The sequence below is a fragment of the Tiliqua scincoides genome, chromosome 2 (genome assembly GCF_035046505.1).
Source record: "Tiliqua scincoides isolate rTilSci1 chromosome 2, rTilSci1.hap2, whole genome shotgun sequence".
In the NCBI taxonomy this organism is placed as follows: Eukaryota; Metazoa; Chordata; class Lepidosauria; order Squamata; family Scincidae; genus Tiliqua; species Tiliqua scincoides.
In genome coordinates this window covers 267,036,339-267,053,054 of record NC_089822.1, presented here as the reverse complement: position 1 = coordinate 267,053,054, position 16,716 = coordinate 267,036,339, and the positions used below count along the sequence as shown (strand labels likewise).

The 16,716-nt window shown below is 50.6% G+C and overlaps 1 protein-coding gene across 3 annotated transcripts in view; it reads right to left on the bottom strand.

The window, feature by feature from the left end:
- Positions 1–249: 249 nt before the first annotated feature.
- LOC136640313 (zinc finger protein 665-like) overlaps positions 250–16,716 on the bottom strand; it is a 131,133-nt gene continuing 114,666 nt past the window's right edge. Inside the window, exons 1-3 of one of the 3 annotated variants that reach the window (XM_066615347.1) lie at positions 8,976–9,351; positions 6,699–6,825; positions 250–4,515 (exon numbers count right to left, since the gene is read on the bottom strand). In XM_066615347.1, coding sequence (XP_066471444.1) covers positions 2,429–4,515; positions 6,699–6,732 — 2,121 coding nt within the window. In that variant the 5' untranslated portion in view covers positions 6,733–6,825; positions 8,976–9,351 and the 3' untranslated portion in view covers positions 250–2,428. Of the gene's footprint in view, positions 4,516–6,698; positions 6,826–8,083; positions 8,105–8,975; positions 9,352–16,716 lie in introns of those variants that run through there. The other 2 variants (XM_066615348.1, XM_066615346.1) reach the window with 2 other exon arrangements.

The window sequence follows — 16,716 nt, the reverse complement described above, 5'->3', positions numbered from 1 at the left end:
ATAAATACTTTGTCTGCTATGTGCTGCATCATGCAAATTGGAGTATCTACAATACACAGTAGGAACATAAAAGGTAAGATGACCAGTTTTCATAAAGTCAAGCTACACTTACATGATATCACTACATGAAAGAACATTTTCATAATACATTAAGTAGTAGTTCTGTAATGAGAAATGAGTAATGAGAAATGAAATCACACTTACTAATAAGCAAACATGCATAAGACTGCATTAAGATGTTGTCATATTTCCAAAGATAATCTGTTAAGAATAACATAATTCTAACTTGTTATAATAAGTTTTATACATTGCACTGTAAATTGCACAATATATACAGGTATAAAGTTGTCTGTCCTTAATATTATTTGCATCTAAGAAAAGGTTAAAAGATGGAATTTGCATTTCTGGAGTACTTCTTTTGCAAAACTGCTTTTTCTACTCTTTTAAAGAGTGTTTGTAATGTGCACTGAGCATTGTGTCGGCCATATAAAGCTGCAAACAGAATGGCAATAATCTTAAAGTTACTTAAGTCTGAAGGGACTTGAGTTAGCTTGGATTTGTAAAGCCAAGTAAAGGAGCCCATAGAAAGACAGAGAAATAAACAAGGTGACACGGATGCTCTTTGCAATCACTGAAGTGAAAGAATGTAGGAGTACTAACAGAAATGAGAGGAAAATTCTGTTAATCTAATTAGATCAAGTAGTAAAAATTGAATATTGAAGTGCTGAGGATATTTTACTTTATACAGTTATACACATTATATATATTTCTTCTTTGAAATATATCTTCAGTCTATCTACTATCATCATACATAACATCAATTAAAGTACAGTCCTAATCAGGTCTAATCAAAAGTGAGTCCTATTTTGTTTAATGAGGTTTGCTCTTGGGAACAAGCCTTGCTTGCTCTCAAGAAAGTATGGTTAGGATTTCAACCATAGTGCCAGAGTTTAACATATAAACACTGTCACATAGCATGAAGAAACAATGCATCTACACAACAAGAAAGTAAGACTAACAAAGGGTTTCAAACAAACAATAACATGTATATCCTCAGACAGCTGTACCTTAAGATAGTAATGTGGACAAAGATGTTCCATCCTGGCCAAGAAAAAAACAGAGGATTGATGGAGATTTTAGGGTTAACTTAACTTTTTTAGTTTGAGAAAAATAATTGAAATTGGAGCCAAGAGAATGACTTGCTTACAAGGACAGGCTACAGCCCAGAAAAGAGGTGCCTGAGGGGGGACATGATTGAGACATACAAAATTATGCAGGGGATGGACAGAGTGGATAGAGAGATGCTCTTTACACTCTCACATAACACCAGAACCAGGGGACATCCACTAAAATTGAGTGTTGGGAGGGTTAAGACAGACAAAATAAAATATTTCTTTACTAGGCATGTGGTTGGTCTGTAGGTATACAGACCCTTGCCACAGGATGTGGTGACGGCATCTGGCCTGGATGCCTAAAAAGGGGATTGAACAACTTTCTGGAGGAAAAATCCATTTCGGGTTACAAGCCATGATGTGTATGTGCAACCTCCTCATTTTAGAAATGGGCTATGTCAGATGCAAGGGAAAGCACCAGGATGCAGATCTCTTGTTATCAGGTGTGCTGCCAGGGGCATTTGGTGGGGTTGCTGTGAGATAAAGGAAGCTGGACTAGATGGGCCTATGGCCTGATTCAGTGGGGCTGTTCTTATGTTCTTACTCTTGTTCCCCTCAAAAACAGGATAGGAGGGTCATTATGTCAAAGTGACCTAAAGAAATAATGATTGGCAGAACATGTAGATCATAACTTTCCCACAGGGAAAATTCCAGGATCTTGTATAACCAAAGTTGTGGACCAGGAACATTTTGGGATGCAGGGCAGAATGACCTCCTAATTAGAGCCGGGACCATGCACCAAACCTGTCATATTAGGCCCAATAAGGAAGTGGAAGTGACATACAGTGTTACATGGGTAGCTTGTTTATTCCACCTTATTTAATGTGATTTTCTGGGTGTAGTACTTTGGGAAACAAGATGGGAACACTGGATGAACATTTATATCCAAACTGAGGATAAATTGGTTTGTGTAATTCACTTAGTATTGTAGAAATAAAGCCTCCAAACCCTTTTAAAAGGTCTGTGACTGTTTGGCATTGCGTCAGTGAAAAGAATCTGAAAATCTGTCCAACAAATGCACCTGAGAGGGACACAATTCAGACATGAAAAATCAAGCAGCTGATGGAGAGAGGAAAGTTCTTTTCTCTCTTGCACAATGTCAGAACCAGGAGACATTCACGACGACTTAAAGGTGGGTCAGAACAGACAAAAGGAAATACAGCTTCTCTTGACCCTGCTGTAATTAATCTGTGTAACTTCTTGCCACAGGAAATGGTGAAAACCACTGAAGGCCTAGACGCCTTTCAAAGGCATATTTAATATGGTTTCTCCCCAGTGTGCGTTCTTCGATGAATACTCAGGACTGATCTCTGCCTGAAGCTCTTTCCACACTCCAAGCATTTATATGGTTTCTCCTCAGTGTGGATATTTTGATGCACAGACAGGACTGATCTCTGCCTGAAGCTCATTCCACACTCCGAACATTCATATGGTTTCTCCCCAGTGTGGATTCTTTGATGCACAGCGAGGTTTCCTCTCCTAGTAAAGCTCTTTCCACACTCCAAGCATTTATATGGTTGCTCACCAGTGTGGTTTCTTTGATGCACAGAGAGGTTTGTCCTCTGAGTGAAGCTCTTTCCACACTCCAAGCATTTATATGGTTGCTCACCAGTGTGGATTCTTTGATGCACAGTGAGGTATGCTCTCGTACTGAAGCTCTTTCCACACTCCAAACATTCATATGGTTTCTCCCCAGTGTGGATTCTTTGATGTACAGTGAGCTTTGCTCTCAAAATGAAACTCTTTCCACACTCCAAGCATTTATAAGGTTTCTCCCCAGTGTGGGTTCTTTCATGCACTGCGAGGCTTGTCCTCTGAGTGAAGCTCCTTCCGCACTCCAAGCATTTATATGGTTGCTCACCAGTGTGGATTCTTTGATGCACAGTGAGGCTTTGCCTCTCACTGAAGTTCTTTCCACACTCGAAGCATTGATATGGTTGCTCACCAGTGTGGATTCTTTGATGCACAGTGAGGTTTCGCCTATCAATGAAGCTCTTTCCACACTCCAAACATTCATATGGTTTCTCCCCAGTGTGGATCCTTTGATGCACAGCGAGGCTTGTCCACTGAGTGAAGCTCTTTCCACACTCCAAGCATTTGTATGGTTTCTCCCCAGTGTGGATTCTTTGATGCACAGTCAAGTCTGATCTCTGCCTGAAGCTTTTTCCACACTCCAGACATATATATGGTTGTTCACCAGTGTGGATTCTTTGATGCACAGAGAGGCTTGTCCTCTGAGTGAAGCTCTTTCCACACTCCAAGCATTCATATGGTTTCTCCCCAGTGTGGATTCTTTGATGCACAGTCAAGTCTGATCTCTGCCTGAAGCTTTTTCCACACTCCAGACATATATATGGTTGTTCACCAGTGTGGATTCTTTGATGCACAGAGAGGCTTGTCCTCTGAGTGAAGCTCTTTCCACACTCCAAGCATTCATATGGTTTCTCCCCAGTGTGGATTCTTTGATGCACAGTGAGCTTTGCTCTCATAATGAAGCTCTTTCCACACTCCAAGCATTTATAAGGTTTCTCCCCAGTGTGGGTTCTTTGATGCACAGAGAGTCTTGTCCTCTGAGTGAAGCTCTTTCCGCACTCCAAGCATTTATATGGTTGCTCACCAGTGTGGATTCTTTGATGCGCACTGAGGTTTCGCTTATCAGTGAAGCTCTTTCCACACTCCAAACATTCATATGGTTTCTCCTCATATGTGTGGGTTCTTTGATGCACTGTCAGGCCTGAGCTCCGACTGAAGCTCATTCCACACTCCAAGCATTTATGTGGTTTCTCATGTTTTGATTTACTATTAAAGGTTTTAGCACTTTGAGGGGCTTTTTCCTTCCTCTTTCTAGTTTCTTTATCTGGATCATCTACAAAGACACTCACATTCACACACTGATGAGCATCAGATTTTTCTCTCTCTTTCTCTGTCTGGCTTCCCTTCTGCTTCTGTGATCTGTCTTCATGCGCAGCTTTCTCACTTGTCTGGAATTTTTCATGGGTTCCGAGGTGTGAGCTTGTACTAAAGCTCCTTCTCCACTCAGAGCACTTCAACCTTTTCTTCCCTGTGCAGATTTCACTGTGTTCATTAATGCAGGATTCAGAACTGATTGTTTCCCCCTTTTCCCTTCTCTTCCCCTTTGGATGTTCTTGTTGTCTTGGGATTTCACGGAAAACAGAAACCTGAAGAATGAGCGCTTCAGTCCTCCTGACAGGTGCTGGTCTTCCCTCCGGCCTCCTTGATCCATCCTGGTCTCTAAGAGTCACTTCCTCTACATCACGCAAGGCCGTTTCCAGTGACACCCCATGTGGCTTCATCTGATTCTCATTGTCTTGGCTGCACCTTCCTGGAATAGAGAGATAATACCGTGATTAGCAACAGAAATGGAACCTCCCATGGACACTATTTAGCATATAAATATACTCAGAAGTAAACCCAAGGGATTCATTGAATATGACACCCAGGAAATTATGCACAGTATTGCATCCCTCCCCAGTGACCAACTCTCAGTGGTTAGAGCAGGGGTTCCAACCTCCAGTCCGGGGCCAAATCTGGCCTGCCACAAGACTTTATCCAACCTGCAGCCACTTAGATAATTTTTTCCCCATCCACAGTTGGACAGTCAACATGCGCAGTTCAGTCTGCCGCACTTCTCTGTACATGGCCAGAGTGTGCCAGCCTGGCTAACACTCACTTTCAATCACCTGGGCCATAAGATGCACATAGCATAAATATTCAATGTTAACCTCATCCCTGCCAATAAAACAAACTGGGTTTCCACATGTTGACTTTTCAGATACACTGCAGAACGATCACAGTAAGGAAAGAATCATGTTTGCACCTGTGTAAACAAATGATAACAAACCAGGTTTCCGCAATGGATCGGCCAGAGACTGCTGTGCATCGCTGATTTTTTCAGCCCAGTATGTAAAATATACAATGTAGCCCTCCTACTGAAAAGGTTGGAGACCCCTGCTTTAGATGATCACAGGATAGGAGTCTCCCTCTAGATTCTCTCAGCAGCTCCAATGCTGTAGTAGCATCTGAGAAACCCTGAATCACCTGTTTTGTACCGAGGGCCTTTTCCCTGAACGGTTTCGTTCTTTTGTAAATGACATGGAGAAGGCACTGAGTTGAGCTGAAGTGGAGAGATAAGGAGTGGATGCATTTCATCTGCCATCCTGCTCAATATCTGATTGCATTGCCCTTCTGGCAGTGGAGCCTTTTCACCAACCAACAGGCAAAAACGGAAGGGGGGAGAGATCGTTGAGAGGTGTCAACATGACTGGACAGCACAAAGCCAGAAGAAATGACTGCTGGAAAACTCACCACAGTGTTTCTTTCCAACAAATCCAAGGGAGCTTGGACTCTGAAACATATGGCATTGTGTATGGGATGGACGGCCACAGAGATTGGGCCAGAAAGTATGGGAGAAGGTGGTCCATCAGATCATCTGGACCCAAACTGTGAAGGACTTATTGACCTTTAAAGGTCACCATCTTGCATTAGGTCCAGAAAGGAATGGACACTCAGTGCAGTAGCTAAAGCAGCAGACCAACAGGGTGAAAATGCTTAGCTCCAGTAACCACCCAGGCTGCTGCAATCTGCACTAGTTGCAGCTTCCAAGCCTTCAAGGCCAGACCCACTGGAGTGCACTACAGTAATCCAGTACTGAAGTCACTAAGGCATGGACCACTGTGGTCAGGTCTGATTGGGACAAGAAAGGCCATAGATGGCGTAGCAGCCGAAACTGGTCAAACACACTCCTGGCCACAGCTGCCACCAGGTTCTCCAGGGAGAGCTGTGAGTCCAGGAGCAATCCCAAACTGCGCATTGGATCCTGCAGGACGGGTGCTACCCCATTCAGAGAGGGCAGATGCCTTAGCACCTGCATTGAGGATTTCCTGATCAGGAGGCCCGTCTTTTCTGGAATCCATCTTAATCTGTTGCCCTCATCCAGACCCCAACCGCCTCCAGGCAGTGCTCCAGGACCTGTGTAGCCTCCCTGGAATGGGATGGCAGGTACAGCTGGATGACTTCCCCCAGCAGCTATACGCAGATACAAAGTAGTATGGGGGACAAAGCAGAACTCTGTGGCAGCCCACACTGTAAAGGCCAGAGCCAATTATGTTGTGATTGTAGTGGCTGTGTGCCACTCTGAGAAGCTACTGGTCTTTTTGTATATTTTTTCCTCAAAAAGCAGGGGGAAGCACAGGTCTATAAAATATAAATATCTATAAAATATATAAAATTAAAATATCTATAAAATATGCAGAGAGTAGCATAGCTAGAAGAGGTGCAAAGCACTAAGTTTTGCAGGAGCGTCACCTTGCCAATCAAGCGGCCACTCCCCTTTGGAGCCATGCCAGGCTCTAGCAGCCCGGAATGGCTCTCCAGGGTATTGGAGGAGTTTTTAGATTGCCACCTGGAAATGCAGCAAGAACTGAACATCTTGGGCCTCCTAATGTGCCCCCAGGCCACAGTTTGGAGACCCCCTGATCTAGGGAGATTAAGCAAAGGGGTCCTTACTCAGAAAAGCCACATTCTCCAGATTCTCCAGCATCACTTCTGCATACAGGGCCTTCTGTTGTGGCTCCAGCAGAGCCCGCTCCTCCTTGGAGAAAGACACAGCCACCTCCTCAAAGGACACCGGAGCCTGAATGAAGAAAGGCACAGATTATCCCTACCCAAGACACATTTCAGAGACTCCACCGGGGGAAACCTGATATTTTCCTGCAAAGCTCATCCCTTTCCATTTCAGCAATTTTAAAACGTAGTTTTTAAGTCTTGTTCATTAGAGTAAGAACAAAAAGCATCGCATCAAACTGCTGCTTCCAGAAGGCCCCCATGCAGTCCTTCCTCAAGTCACAGAGCCCCCTGCCAGATCTTGGAGACCCCCCTCTTGCACACCGCACAGGCAGGCAACGCGGTGACACCTCAATCCTTGTGGTCTGTGTAGTTTTCACAGAATCTGGGAACTGGAGGGTCCTGCTATGTCATCCACTCCAATCTCCTGCTCAGTGTAGGAGCCAGAGCTAGAACACTCCAGCAGAGGGCTGCTCTGAAGGCCGCCAGCAAGGGAGAGCCCATTTGCACTGCTTACTAACTGAGTCGACTGACAGCTGTCACCTTTTTTAGCAACTGGGGCTGAAACTAACTCAGCATGTGCTGGGTTCCCTTTGAAGGGGAGCAAAACCTTTTTGTAAAGGACAGCTGGAGAAAGTGCCTCTGGGCATTTGCAGATTGACTTATCCTTCCAAAGGCAACACTTCCTCACCTGTCCTAAGACTTAATAGCACCTGGGACTCAACCTCTGCTTGTCCACCTAGAGCGGCAGCAGAGCCATAGACAGTCCTGCCTGAGCAGTGGTCCAGGGCAAGATGGCAGGAAGGCACTCAAAGGAGCAGGAGATGCTCAGTTTCTACATGGGGGCAGCCTCTGGGAGAACAGCACATGCACACTGATGGCTCTAGACATCTCCGGTTCTTGGGCACAGTGCTGTGTGGAAATAAGCTCTACTTAAGCTATGCAGGCCCAAAACAGTTCACAATGCTTCCTACAGTTACGTCTTTGATTCATAATGAACCTTCATTCCTGCCTCTCTCTCCAAACTGCCCTGGTGAGCTGCAGGGTATTTAGAGCTGCTTCTGAGACAGGCGCTGTGAGCAACCTCCATTCCTGCAAGCAGAGGAGAGAAGGAGCCCTGCCCCTCCTGACTCCCGCCAATGTGATCAGATGATGCCAGTCAAAAGGGGCAGCTGCCACTTGCACATAATGGCATTCCTGCGGAATATTCTGCAAAATGGGCACCCCCACATCTTGCAGCACCAGAAGCAACAGGAAAGGAAGAAGCAAAGGAGGCGGCCCCTTCTGTCGCTGCTCCCTGCAGGCTTCCCTGGTCACCTGCCCCCTACCTGAGCAGACTTTGCAGCACCTGTTCTTTCTCCAGCCCACAGAGGAGGCGATGCAGAACATGATGCTGAGGCTGCTCCACTGCCTGCAAGAGAAAGAAGGGAGACTTTATGCCTCCAACTCAGGTAATAACTAAATGTTTTTCTTCCATGCTCCAGTTCTGATCTTCTGCCAGTTGACAGAGTCCAAGGAGACAGCAGGAAGTCCTTCTCCAAACACATTGTTACTGCCCAGAAGCTGCTTCCCAGATGCATGTGGCAAGTCCCATTACCTCAGCTAAGCTGACAATGGAATGAAAGGAAGGCACAGAGGGCCGGTCTATCATTGTGCCTTAGCATAAAAGATGCATGAATCTGGAGGCAGGGTGGGGTGCAAAGGCAGGGGAGCTACTGGTGAGCTCCCTGGGGCATGTGGTGGGCCACTGTGAGATACAGGAAGCTGAACCAGATGGGCCTAAGGCCTGATCCAGTGGGGCTGTTCTTATGTTCTTATGCCTTTGTGCCCTGCTTCTGCCCGATTACACTGAGAGCAAGACACTGTCCTATCTGCTGCAGGAAACAGGTGTTGGGAGGCAAGCTGGGAATATTGTGCCCTTGTTTTAAAAAGAATTAAAGCACAGGGCCTTTTCTTCCACAACTGTTTGTATCATTTAACCCACTTTAATATAGTTATTGTACTCTACTGCTTCTATCTTACTGCTGGGCTGCCTCAACAGAGGCCTGAGGCAGAGTCCACAGCTTGAGCAGTGATAATTCCCCCTACTCAGACCTCCCCTGAATACCAAAGGGGCTGGATATTTTAAGGACAGTGAAGTGCTGGAGCGGGTTCAGAGGAGGGCATGGAAGCATCCACTCTGCATTCAGCTCTCAGATGGTCAGAGCATGTGTGTCTCACCCCATGTCACGGTCTGCGGGAGCTGTGGGCTTCCCTCTCTAGAACAAGGGGTCTGCAGTGCTTCAAGGAACTCCCGCCATTGTGCTTCCCACTGCTGCAATGACAATCCCTCTTCTGGTTCCTGTTTAACGTGAGGTGGCTCTGCCCAGTTCAGATGCTGCATGAGAGCCCCCATCCGGGCTGCAGGGGAGAGGTCCTCAGGTTCTGCCAGCCTCATCCCTGGCTGGAGACTTTCTGGCTCCTCTTGCTCCATTTTCAATCCCGGCTTCACATGTTCCTCTAGTGCAGACTGGTGGTGCAGACCCAGAGCTAGGAGTCCTTCCCCTTGCTCCACAGCCATGTCCAGGCAGAAGGGATGCTCCCAGCTTAGCTCAGTCCATCCGTCATTGACAGCAAAAGTGGACAATAAGAACTTGCAGTTCTCTCTGGGGGGGAGGGGGGGCAGTGGTGGGAGGAGCTTCCTCAGCAAGGCTTCATCATATTGGGTCTTTGACCAAAGAGAAGACACTATTCACCTTGAAGGAAGGAGGTGCTGCAGGGAGGCAGTTTACCCAGAAAATGGATTCTGAGCACGCACAGTGATCCTATTCTGCCAGGTCTGTTGCTGATTCTTCCTTTCAGTACTGAAGATGCAACACCTAATGAAGAGACAGAGAGTTATGTAACACCTTCATTATGTAACACCTAATGTGTAAAGTCATGCACATTGGGGCAAAAAATCAAAACTTTAGATATAGGCTGATGGGTTCTGAGCTGTCTGTGACAGATCAGGAGAGAGATCTTGGGGTGGTGGTGGACAGGTCGATGAAAGTGTCGACCCAATGTGCGGCGGCAGTGAAGAAGGCCAATTCTATGCTTGGGATCATTAGGAAGGGTATTGAGAACAAAACGGCTAGTATTATAATGCCGTTGTACAAATCGATGGTAAGGCCACACCTGGAGTATTGTGTCCAGTTCTGGTCGCCGCATCTCAAAAAAGACATAGTGGAAATGGAAAAGGTGCAAAAGAGAGCGACTAAGATGATTACGGGGCTGGGGCACCTTCCTTATGAGGAAAGGCTACGGCGTTTGGGCCTCTTCAGCCTAGAAAAGAGACGCTTGAGGGGGGACATGATTGAGACATACAAAATTATGCAGGGGATGGACAGAGTGGATAGGGAGATGCTCTTTACACTCTCACATAATACCAGAACCAGGGGACATCCACTAAAATTGAGTGTTGGGCGGGTTAGGACAGACAAAAGAAAATATTTCTTTACTCAGCGCGTGGTCGGTCTGTGGAACTCCTTGCCACAGGATGTGGTGCTGGCGTCTAGCCTAGACGCCTTTAAAAGGGGATTGGACGAGTTTCTGGAGGAAAAATCCATTATGGGGTACAAGCCATGATGTGTATGCGCAACCTCCTGATTTTAGGAATGGGTTAAGTCAGAATGCCAGATGTAGGGGAGAGCACCAGGATGAGGTCTCTTGTTATCTGGTGTGCTCCCTGGGGCATTTGGTGGGCCGCTGTGAGATACAGGAAGCTGGACTAGATGGGCCTATGGCCTGATCCAGTGGGGCTGTTCTTATGTTCTTATGTTCTTATGTACAGGAAGACAAAGCAGAGAACATCAGAAATACACAAAGCAAGTCCAAGTGTGGGAGAATTAGCAAAGTTCCCCCAGGATGAATAGCCGTGAAGTCACAGCAAGGATCAGATGCCAAGACCAGACCAGGGCAGGAGTGCCATGGAGGCCACAGCGGAGGATCCGGGGCTCAGAGGTGTAGATCTGCTACCTGGAGGCCAAGGTCCCCACAGGCTCTGCAGCCAGCTCTGGGTGGCTCTAACTCCCAGCCTTCGCCTCCGTGTTGCTCTGGTGGCCTGGGATGGCTCCAAAGGGGAGGTGAGGGGGTGGGGCTCCCTGAAACTTGCACCCCTCTGGGTATGCTACTGAGCCAGCAACCTCTCTGCCTCTCCCCGCTCATCAGACATGGCTTGTTGATCTCTATGCCAGTTCACAGTATGCTCAATGTGCTGGACGTCCAGCAGTGCACAAGACACGTGCCCAGCATTTCAGGAGCCCCCCAGGGGCTGCAGCAGGGTGGCTCCGCATCAGGAGTGCAGGCAGGGGAAGTCCAGGGCTCTCCAGGGGTCAGCCTTTGCCCCCGACACCCTCTGAGCAGAGAAGCAGGGGTGACAGGGCTTCCCTGTCTTATGTCTTTGGCCTGTGGAACTCCCTGCCACAAGGGGCGATGGGCGACTACCTATTTCCTTCCCCTCCCCCTTCCCCCTCGAAGGGGCCCCTCTGCGTGCTCCGCCGCCCCCACCTCTCTGCCCCCCTTCAGTTCCAGGGACGCTCACAGAATCAGCCAGCCCCCCCCCCAAAGGGCACCTGCTGTTCTTCTCGCGGGCGCGCTGCGGGAGGGCCTCCACACCTGCCTGCCTCCCTCCCCACCCCCGGCCTCACCTCAGCAGCTTCCAGGAGGCGCCGCCATCAGGCCTCGCGCGCAGGGCATTCTGGGAGTGGTAGTTTTCCCCTCGCCCTCAACCTGGCAGGCGCCGCCATCTTGCCTGCGCCGCAGCGCCTCCTGGGAGTGGTAGTTTCCTCCTCTGAGTCCTCTTGGAACAGCTGCAATCCTCCAAGGCATTACGGGTCAGGAGTGGGGGCGGCACACTCAGAGGTGGCCCCGCGTGCCAGAAAGCCCTGCTCTGGAAGGGTCCCGGTCTGAGGGACGCGGCCCCGGAAAACACCCGAGAAGGAAGGCCCTCCCTCCGAGGGGACAAATGTATTGAGCCCAATGGAAAGCGAAACTAAGGGTGACACCTCCATAAGGACAAGGCAGCTCCGAGGGAAGGGAACAAACATTCCCTGACTTTGAGGAGGCCTCCGTGAGTGACACCCAACTGCAGGATGCAGCACACGTCCCACTGGCTGGAAAGCACTGACATAAGGGGGGAGGATTGCGCCCTAAGCTGCACATTTGCACTTACTCACGAGTAAGCAGATTGTGTGGAAGGTCAGGCAAAGGCAAGTGCAAGGCTGCCAGAACGGTCCCAGTCCAATGAATGTGGAACTCAACAGGTGCTCCAGAAGGCAGACCCCCGTAGTGCAGTAAAGAGACTCGAGCAGCTGAGACTTGTTGCTTTTCAGTGCTGTACTGAAATGGACCCCCGTCCCCCACCCCACAAGCACAGCTCTGGAGGTGTTTGGTCAACTGTGCCAGGGTCTCTCGGGGGATCCAGGTTGGGAGAACCTGCTTTAGAGGAAAGCTGTGGCTCTCAATCCAGACGAAACAAAAAAATACGTTGCAGTGAAGTTAATTTTGTCCCAGATCACACTGAACCGGCTTAAATATAAGCACTTAACATTGAACTGGGCACTGGTTAGGGCTGAAAATTTATTGATTTGGGTGGGGGGGCTTGAGGTTATTGCAGGCAGGCTACAGAGGGAATTCACCTGGTGGAACAGGAACACCATCTCATCTCCCCTTATTTATTAGTTTGTGTACTTATAATTATTAATTTTAGAACCCTATCCTAGGCATGACTCCTCAGAAGTATCACCCATTATAGTCAATGGAGCTTACTCTTAGATAAGTGTAGATAGGATTGTACTCATTATTCATTTATTTATTGCCTGCCTATCCAGGGAAAATGGCACCATTTCATTGCTTGTCATGGGCAATTTCAGCACTTGCTGTATTCTCAGGAAAGCACTTCCTGCTTGACGATGTCACTTCCAGCCATGACATCATTTCCAGGTTAATGACATCATTTTGGTGGGTCCCGGACAGATTATAAGAAGAGCCCCGCTGGATCAGGCCAAAGGACCATCTAGTCCAGTTCCTGTATCATCACTGGGTGATGTAATCTTGCAGCATGGTTTCCTCTTCCTATAAAATTTCATTATGTCACTGTTGTCTGGCCCAGGCTGTATCTGGCTAGCTGACTCTGAGGTGGGTTGTCATGATCCATGTGCTTTGACTCGCAGGGAGAGAGTCACTCAAGCCAGCCAGTCTGGCAGAAATGGAGGTGGTGGGGTGGGGGGAGAACATCAACGCTGGGAGGGACAGAAGGACAATGGAGAAAAGGGGCATGAGTGGATACCTGAAGAGGAGAACCAGACCTTGGGGGTGGGGCAGCAAGTGTGGGGCTGCTGGCAGGCTCTTAAGGCCCCTGTGCCAGGGTGAGAGAGAGAGAGGCCATCTGCAGACAGGTAGCCCCATGTCAGCTGCAAGACCTGCCTGTGGTGGAGTTGGACAGGTGGGTGCTGTTGACCCCCTTTCCAGCTTGCGCTCTGAGGCTTCTTTCGGGCATGAAGGAGCTGCCCAGCAGAGCACAGTGGAAGTGGTGGGTGCCATGGCCTTGCAGCAGCGGAGCTTCCCTCAACAGGCAGCAGTTGATGGTGCCCAGAGAAGGAGCAGCGTCTCAACTATAGCACCATCCATGAAGCCCCCCCCCCCCGCTACTCTGTTAGACATGGGCAGAATGACTCTGCGTTGAAGAGCACTCCTCCCCCAGATTCCGAGCATGACCCACACAAGTCTTTCAGGGGAGGAAGAAGAGGATACAAGACGATTGGACGTGTCCATGGAGGACACATCTGATATCTCTGCAGAGCTCTGGCAGTGGGCCTCCAAAATCCCGATGGATGGGAGCAGGGCTGAGACAGGCACATCGCTTTACCTCCTGGTGAGTTTCGACTGATTGGACCAAAAGCTGGACAATATAAGGGCAGCTACGAGTGTCAGGAACTGAGGCCAGAAGGCATGTTCATCATTCTTATTCATTTACAGTATATTATCTCAGTGTGTGACATGCATTCACTCCCCACCCTGCTTTGATCACAACAACCCTGTAAGGTAGCAAAAGAGAAGAAGAGCCCTGCTGGATCAGACCAGAGGTCCATCTAGTCCAGCTTCCTCTATCTCACACTGGCCCACCAGATGTCTTGGAGCATGAAAGACAACAAGACATCCATATTCTATGGCTACTCCCTTTCACCTGGCATTCAGAGATAGGCTACCTGTAAAACCAGGAGGTTGCACATACCCGTCATGGCTTGTAACTTGTGATGCACCTTTCCTCCCTGTCCAATCCGCTGAAGGCATCTAGGCCTTCAGGTGCCATCACAACATCCTGTGGCAAGAAGTTACACAGATTAATTACAGCAGGGTAGGGGAAAAAACATTTAAATGTCTAGAGAGTGTGGAAGGAGCTTCAATCAGTATTCAAACCCGAATGTGCATCAAAGAAGCCACCCAGGGAAGAAACCAGATCAGTGTTTGAAATGTGGAAAGAGCTTCAGTCAGAGCTCAGACCTGACTTTGCATCAAAGAACCCACACAGGGGAGAAGCCATACAAATGTTTGGAGTGTGGCAAGAGCTTCAGTCAGTTTGCAGCACTAAAAAGCAACAAGTCTTAGCTGCTCGAGTCTCTTTATTGCACTATGGGGGGTTCTGCCTTCAGGAGCACCTGTTGAGTTCCACGTTCATTGGACTGGGACCGTTCTGGCAGCCTTGCACTTGCCTTTCCCTGACCTTCCACCCGTTCAGAGCACATCTGCTTACTCATGAATAAGTGCGAATGTGCAGCTTAGGGCGCAATCCTCACCCCTTATGTCAGTGCTTTCCAGCACTGGCACAGTGCTGCCAAAGGGACGTGTGCTGCATCCTGCAGGTGGGTGTCACTCACGGAGGCCTCCTCAAAGTCAGGGAATGTTTGTTCCCTTCCCTCAGAGCTGCCTTGTCCTTATGGAGGTGTCACCCTTAGTTTCGCTTTCCCTTGGGCTCAATAGATTTGTCACCTCGGAGGGAGGGCCTTCCTTCTCGGGTGTTTTCCGGGGCCGCGTCCCTCAGACCAGGACCCTTCCAGAGAAGGGCTTTCCGGCACGTGGGGCCACCTCTGAGTGTGCCGTCCCCACCCCTGACCCAGAAGTGTTTGTGCTGATGTCATCCTCGCCGCAGTAATTCCAACTGCTGCGCCCTGCGCTCCCCCTTGGAGACGGCAGGGAGTGGAGGAGGCGGCACAGGCTCCGCGCAAGGCTCCCTCAGAGCGCTCTGGGGCTGCTGGAAGCCCAGGACAGAGAGTGCTGCCCCTTCCAGTGGCCCCAGTGCTGCGCTGAGAAGGGCGCGGAAGGCCACTGGGCGCCTGAGAATGGCGCATGTCCCATGCAAAGTTGGAGGAGGCCACCTGAGAGCGGCCTGAGGGCCGCCCTCCCCTTCCCCTTCACTGAGCGGGGAGGGGCAGTCCTCAGAGGCGGCTGCAGCAGTTCTCTCTGCGGTGCAGGGCCTGTGGGGGGCGTGTGGCAGTGCCCAGAACTCTGCCCCCTCCAGGTACGCCGCTGCCTGGCCGCCTCCTCTGCCTGCCCTGCAGTGCGTGGGAGCCTCGGGGCCCTCTCCATATTCTCTGTGGGCTCCTCTTCCACCGCCACCGTAGGCGGAAGCTTCACGACCCACCACAGTCAGGTCGCGACCCACCAAGTGGCAGGAGAGGGCAGGAGCTCCTGGAGAGAGCCATCCTGGCCAGCAGGGGAGGGGAGGGGAGTCGCTGTTCCATGCAGGACTTCCCAAGAGGACTCAGAGGAGGAAACTACCACTCCCAGGAGGCGCTGCGGCGGAGACAAGATGGCGGCGCTTGCCCAGAAGAGGTCGAGGAGAAAACTACCACTCCCAGGATGCCCCGCGCGCAAAGCCTGATGGCGGCGCCTCTTGAAAGCAGCTGAGGTGAGGCTGGGGAGGGAGGCGGGTGCGGAGCAGCGCGCCCGCGAGCACCCGAGGAGGGGCGTGTCCGTGGAGGGAAGCGGGGGAGGGGCTCCGGGAGAACAGCAGGTGCCGTTTGGGGGGGGGCTGGCTCTGAGCGTCCCTGGAACTGCAGGGGAGCAGGGAGGTGGGGGCGGCGGAGCACGCAGAGGGGCCCCTTCGGGGGGGGAAGGAGGAGGAAGCAGGCAGGCACCCATCGACCCTTGTGGAAAGGAGTTCCACAGGCCCAGAAGATGAGAGCCCTGAGACAGGCCAGTGAGGAGGCCCCATCGCCCCTGTGTCAGGGGTTTCCTCAGGCCCCGAGGAGGAGAGTCCTGAGACAGGCCAGCGAGGAGGCCCCACCGCCCCCTGAGGCAGGGAGTTCCTCAGGCCCACAGGAGGAGAGTCCTGAGACAGGCCAGCGAGGAGGCCCCACCGCCCCCTGAGGCAGGGAGTTCCTCAGGCCCACAGGAGGAGAGCCCTGAGACAGGCCAGTGAGGAGGCCACACTGCCACTGTGGCAGGGAGTTGCACAGGCCCAGAGGAGGAGAGCCATGAGACAGGCCAGCGAGGAGGCCCCACCGCCCCCTGAGGCAGGGAGTTCCTCAGGCCCACAGGAGGAGAGTCCTGAGACAGGCCAGCGAGGAGGCCCCACCGCCCCCTGAGGCAGGGAGTTCCTCAGGCCCACAGGAGGAGAGCCCTGAGACAGGCCAGTGAGGAGGCCACACTGCCACTGTGGCAGGGAGTTGCACAGGCCCAGAGGAGGAGAGCCATGAGACAGGTCAGCGAGGAGGCCCCACCGCCACTTGATGCAAGGATTTCCACAGGCCCAGAGGATCAGAGCCCCTGAGACAGGCCAGTGAGGAGGCCCCATCACCACTGTGGCAGGGAGTTCCACAGGCCAACAACATAAGACAGGGAGGCCCTGTCACCCCTGCTTCTCTGCTCAGAGGGTGTCAGGGGCAGAGGCTGATCCCTGGAGAGCCCTGGGCTTCCCCTGCCTGCACTCCTGAGGCAGAGC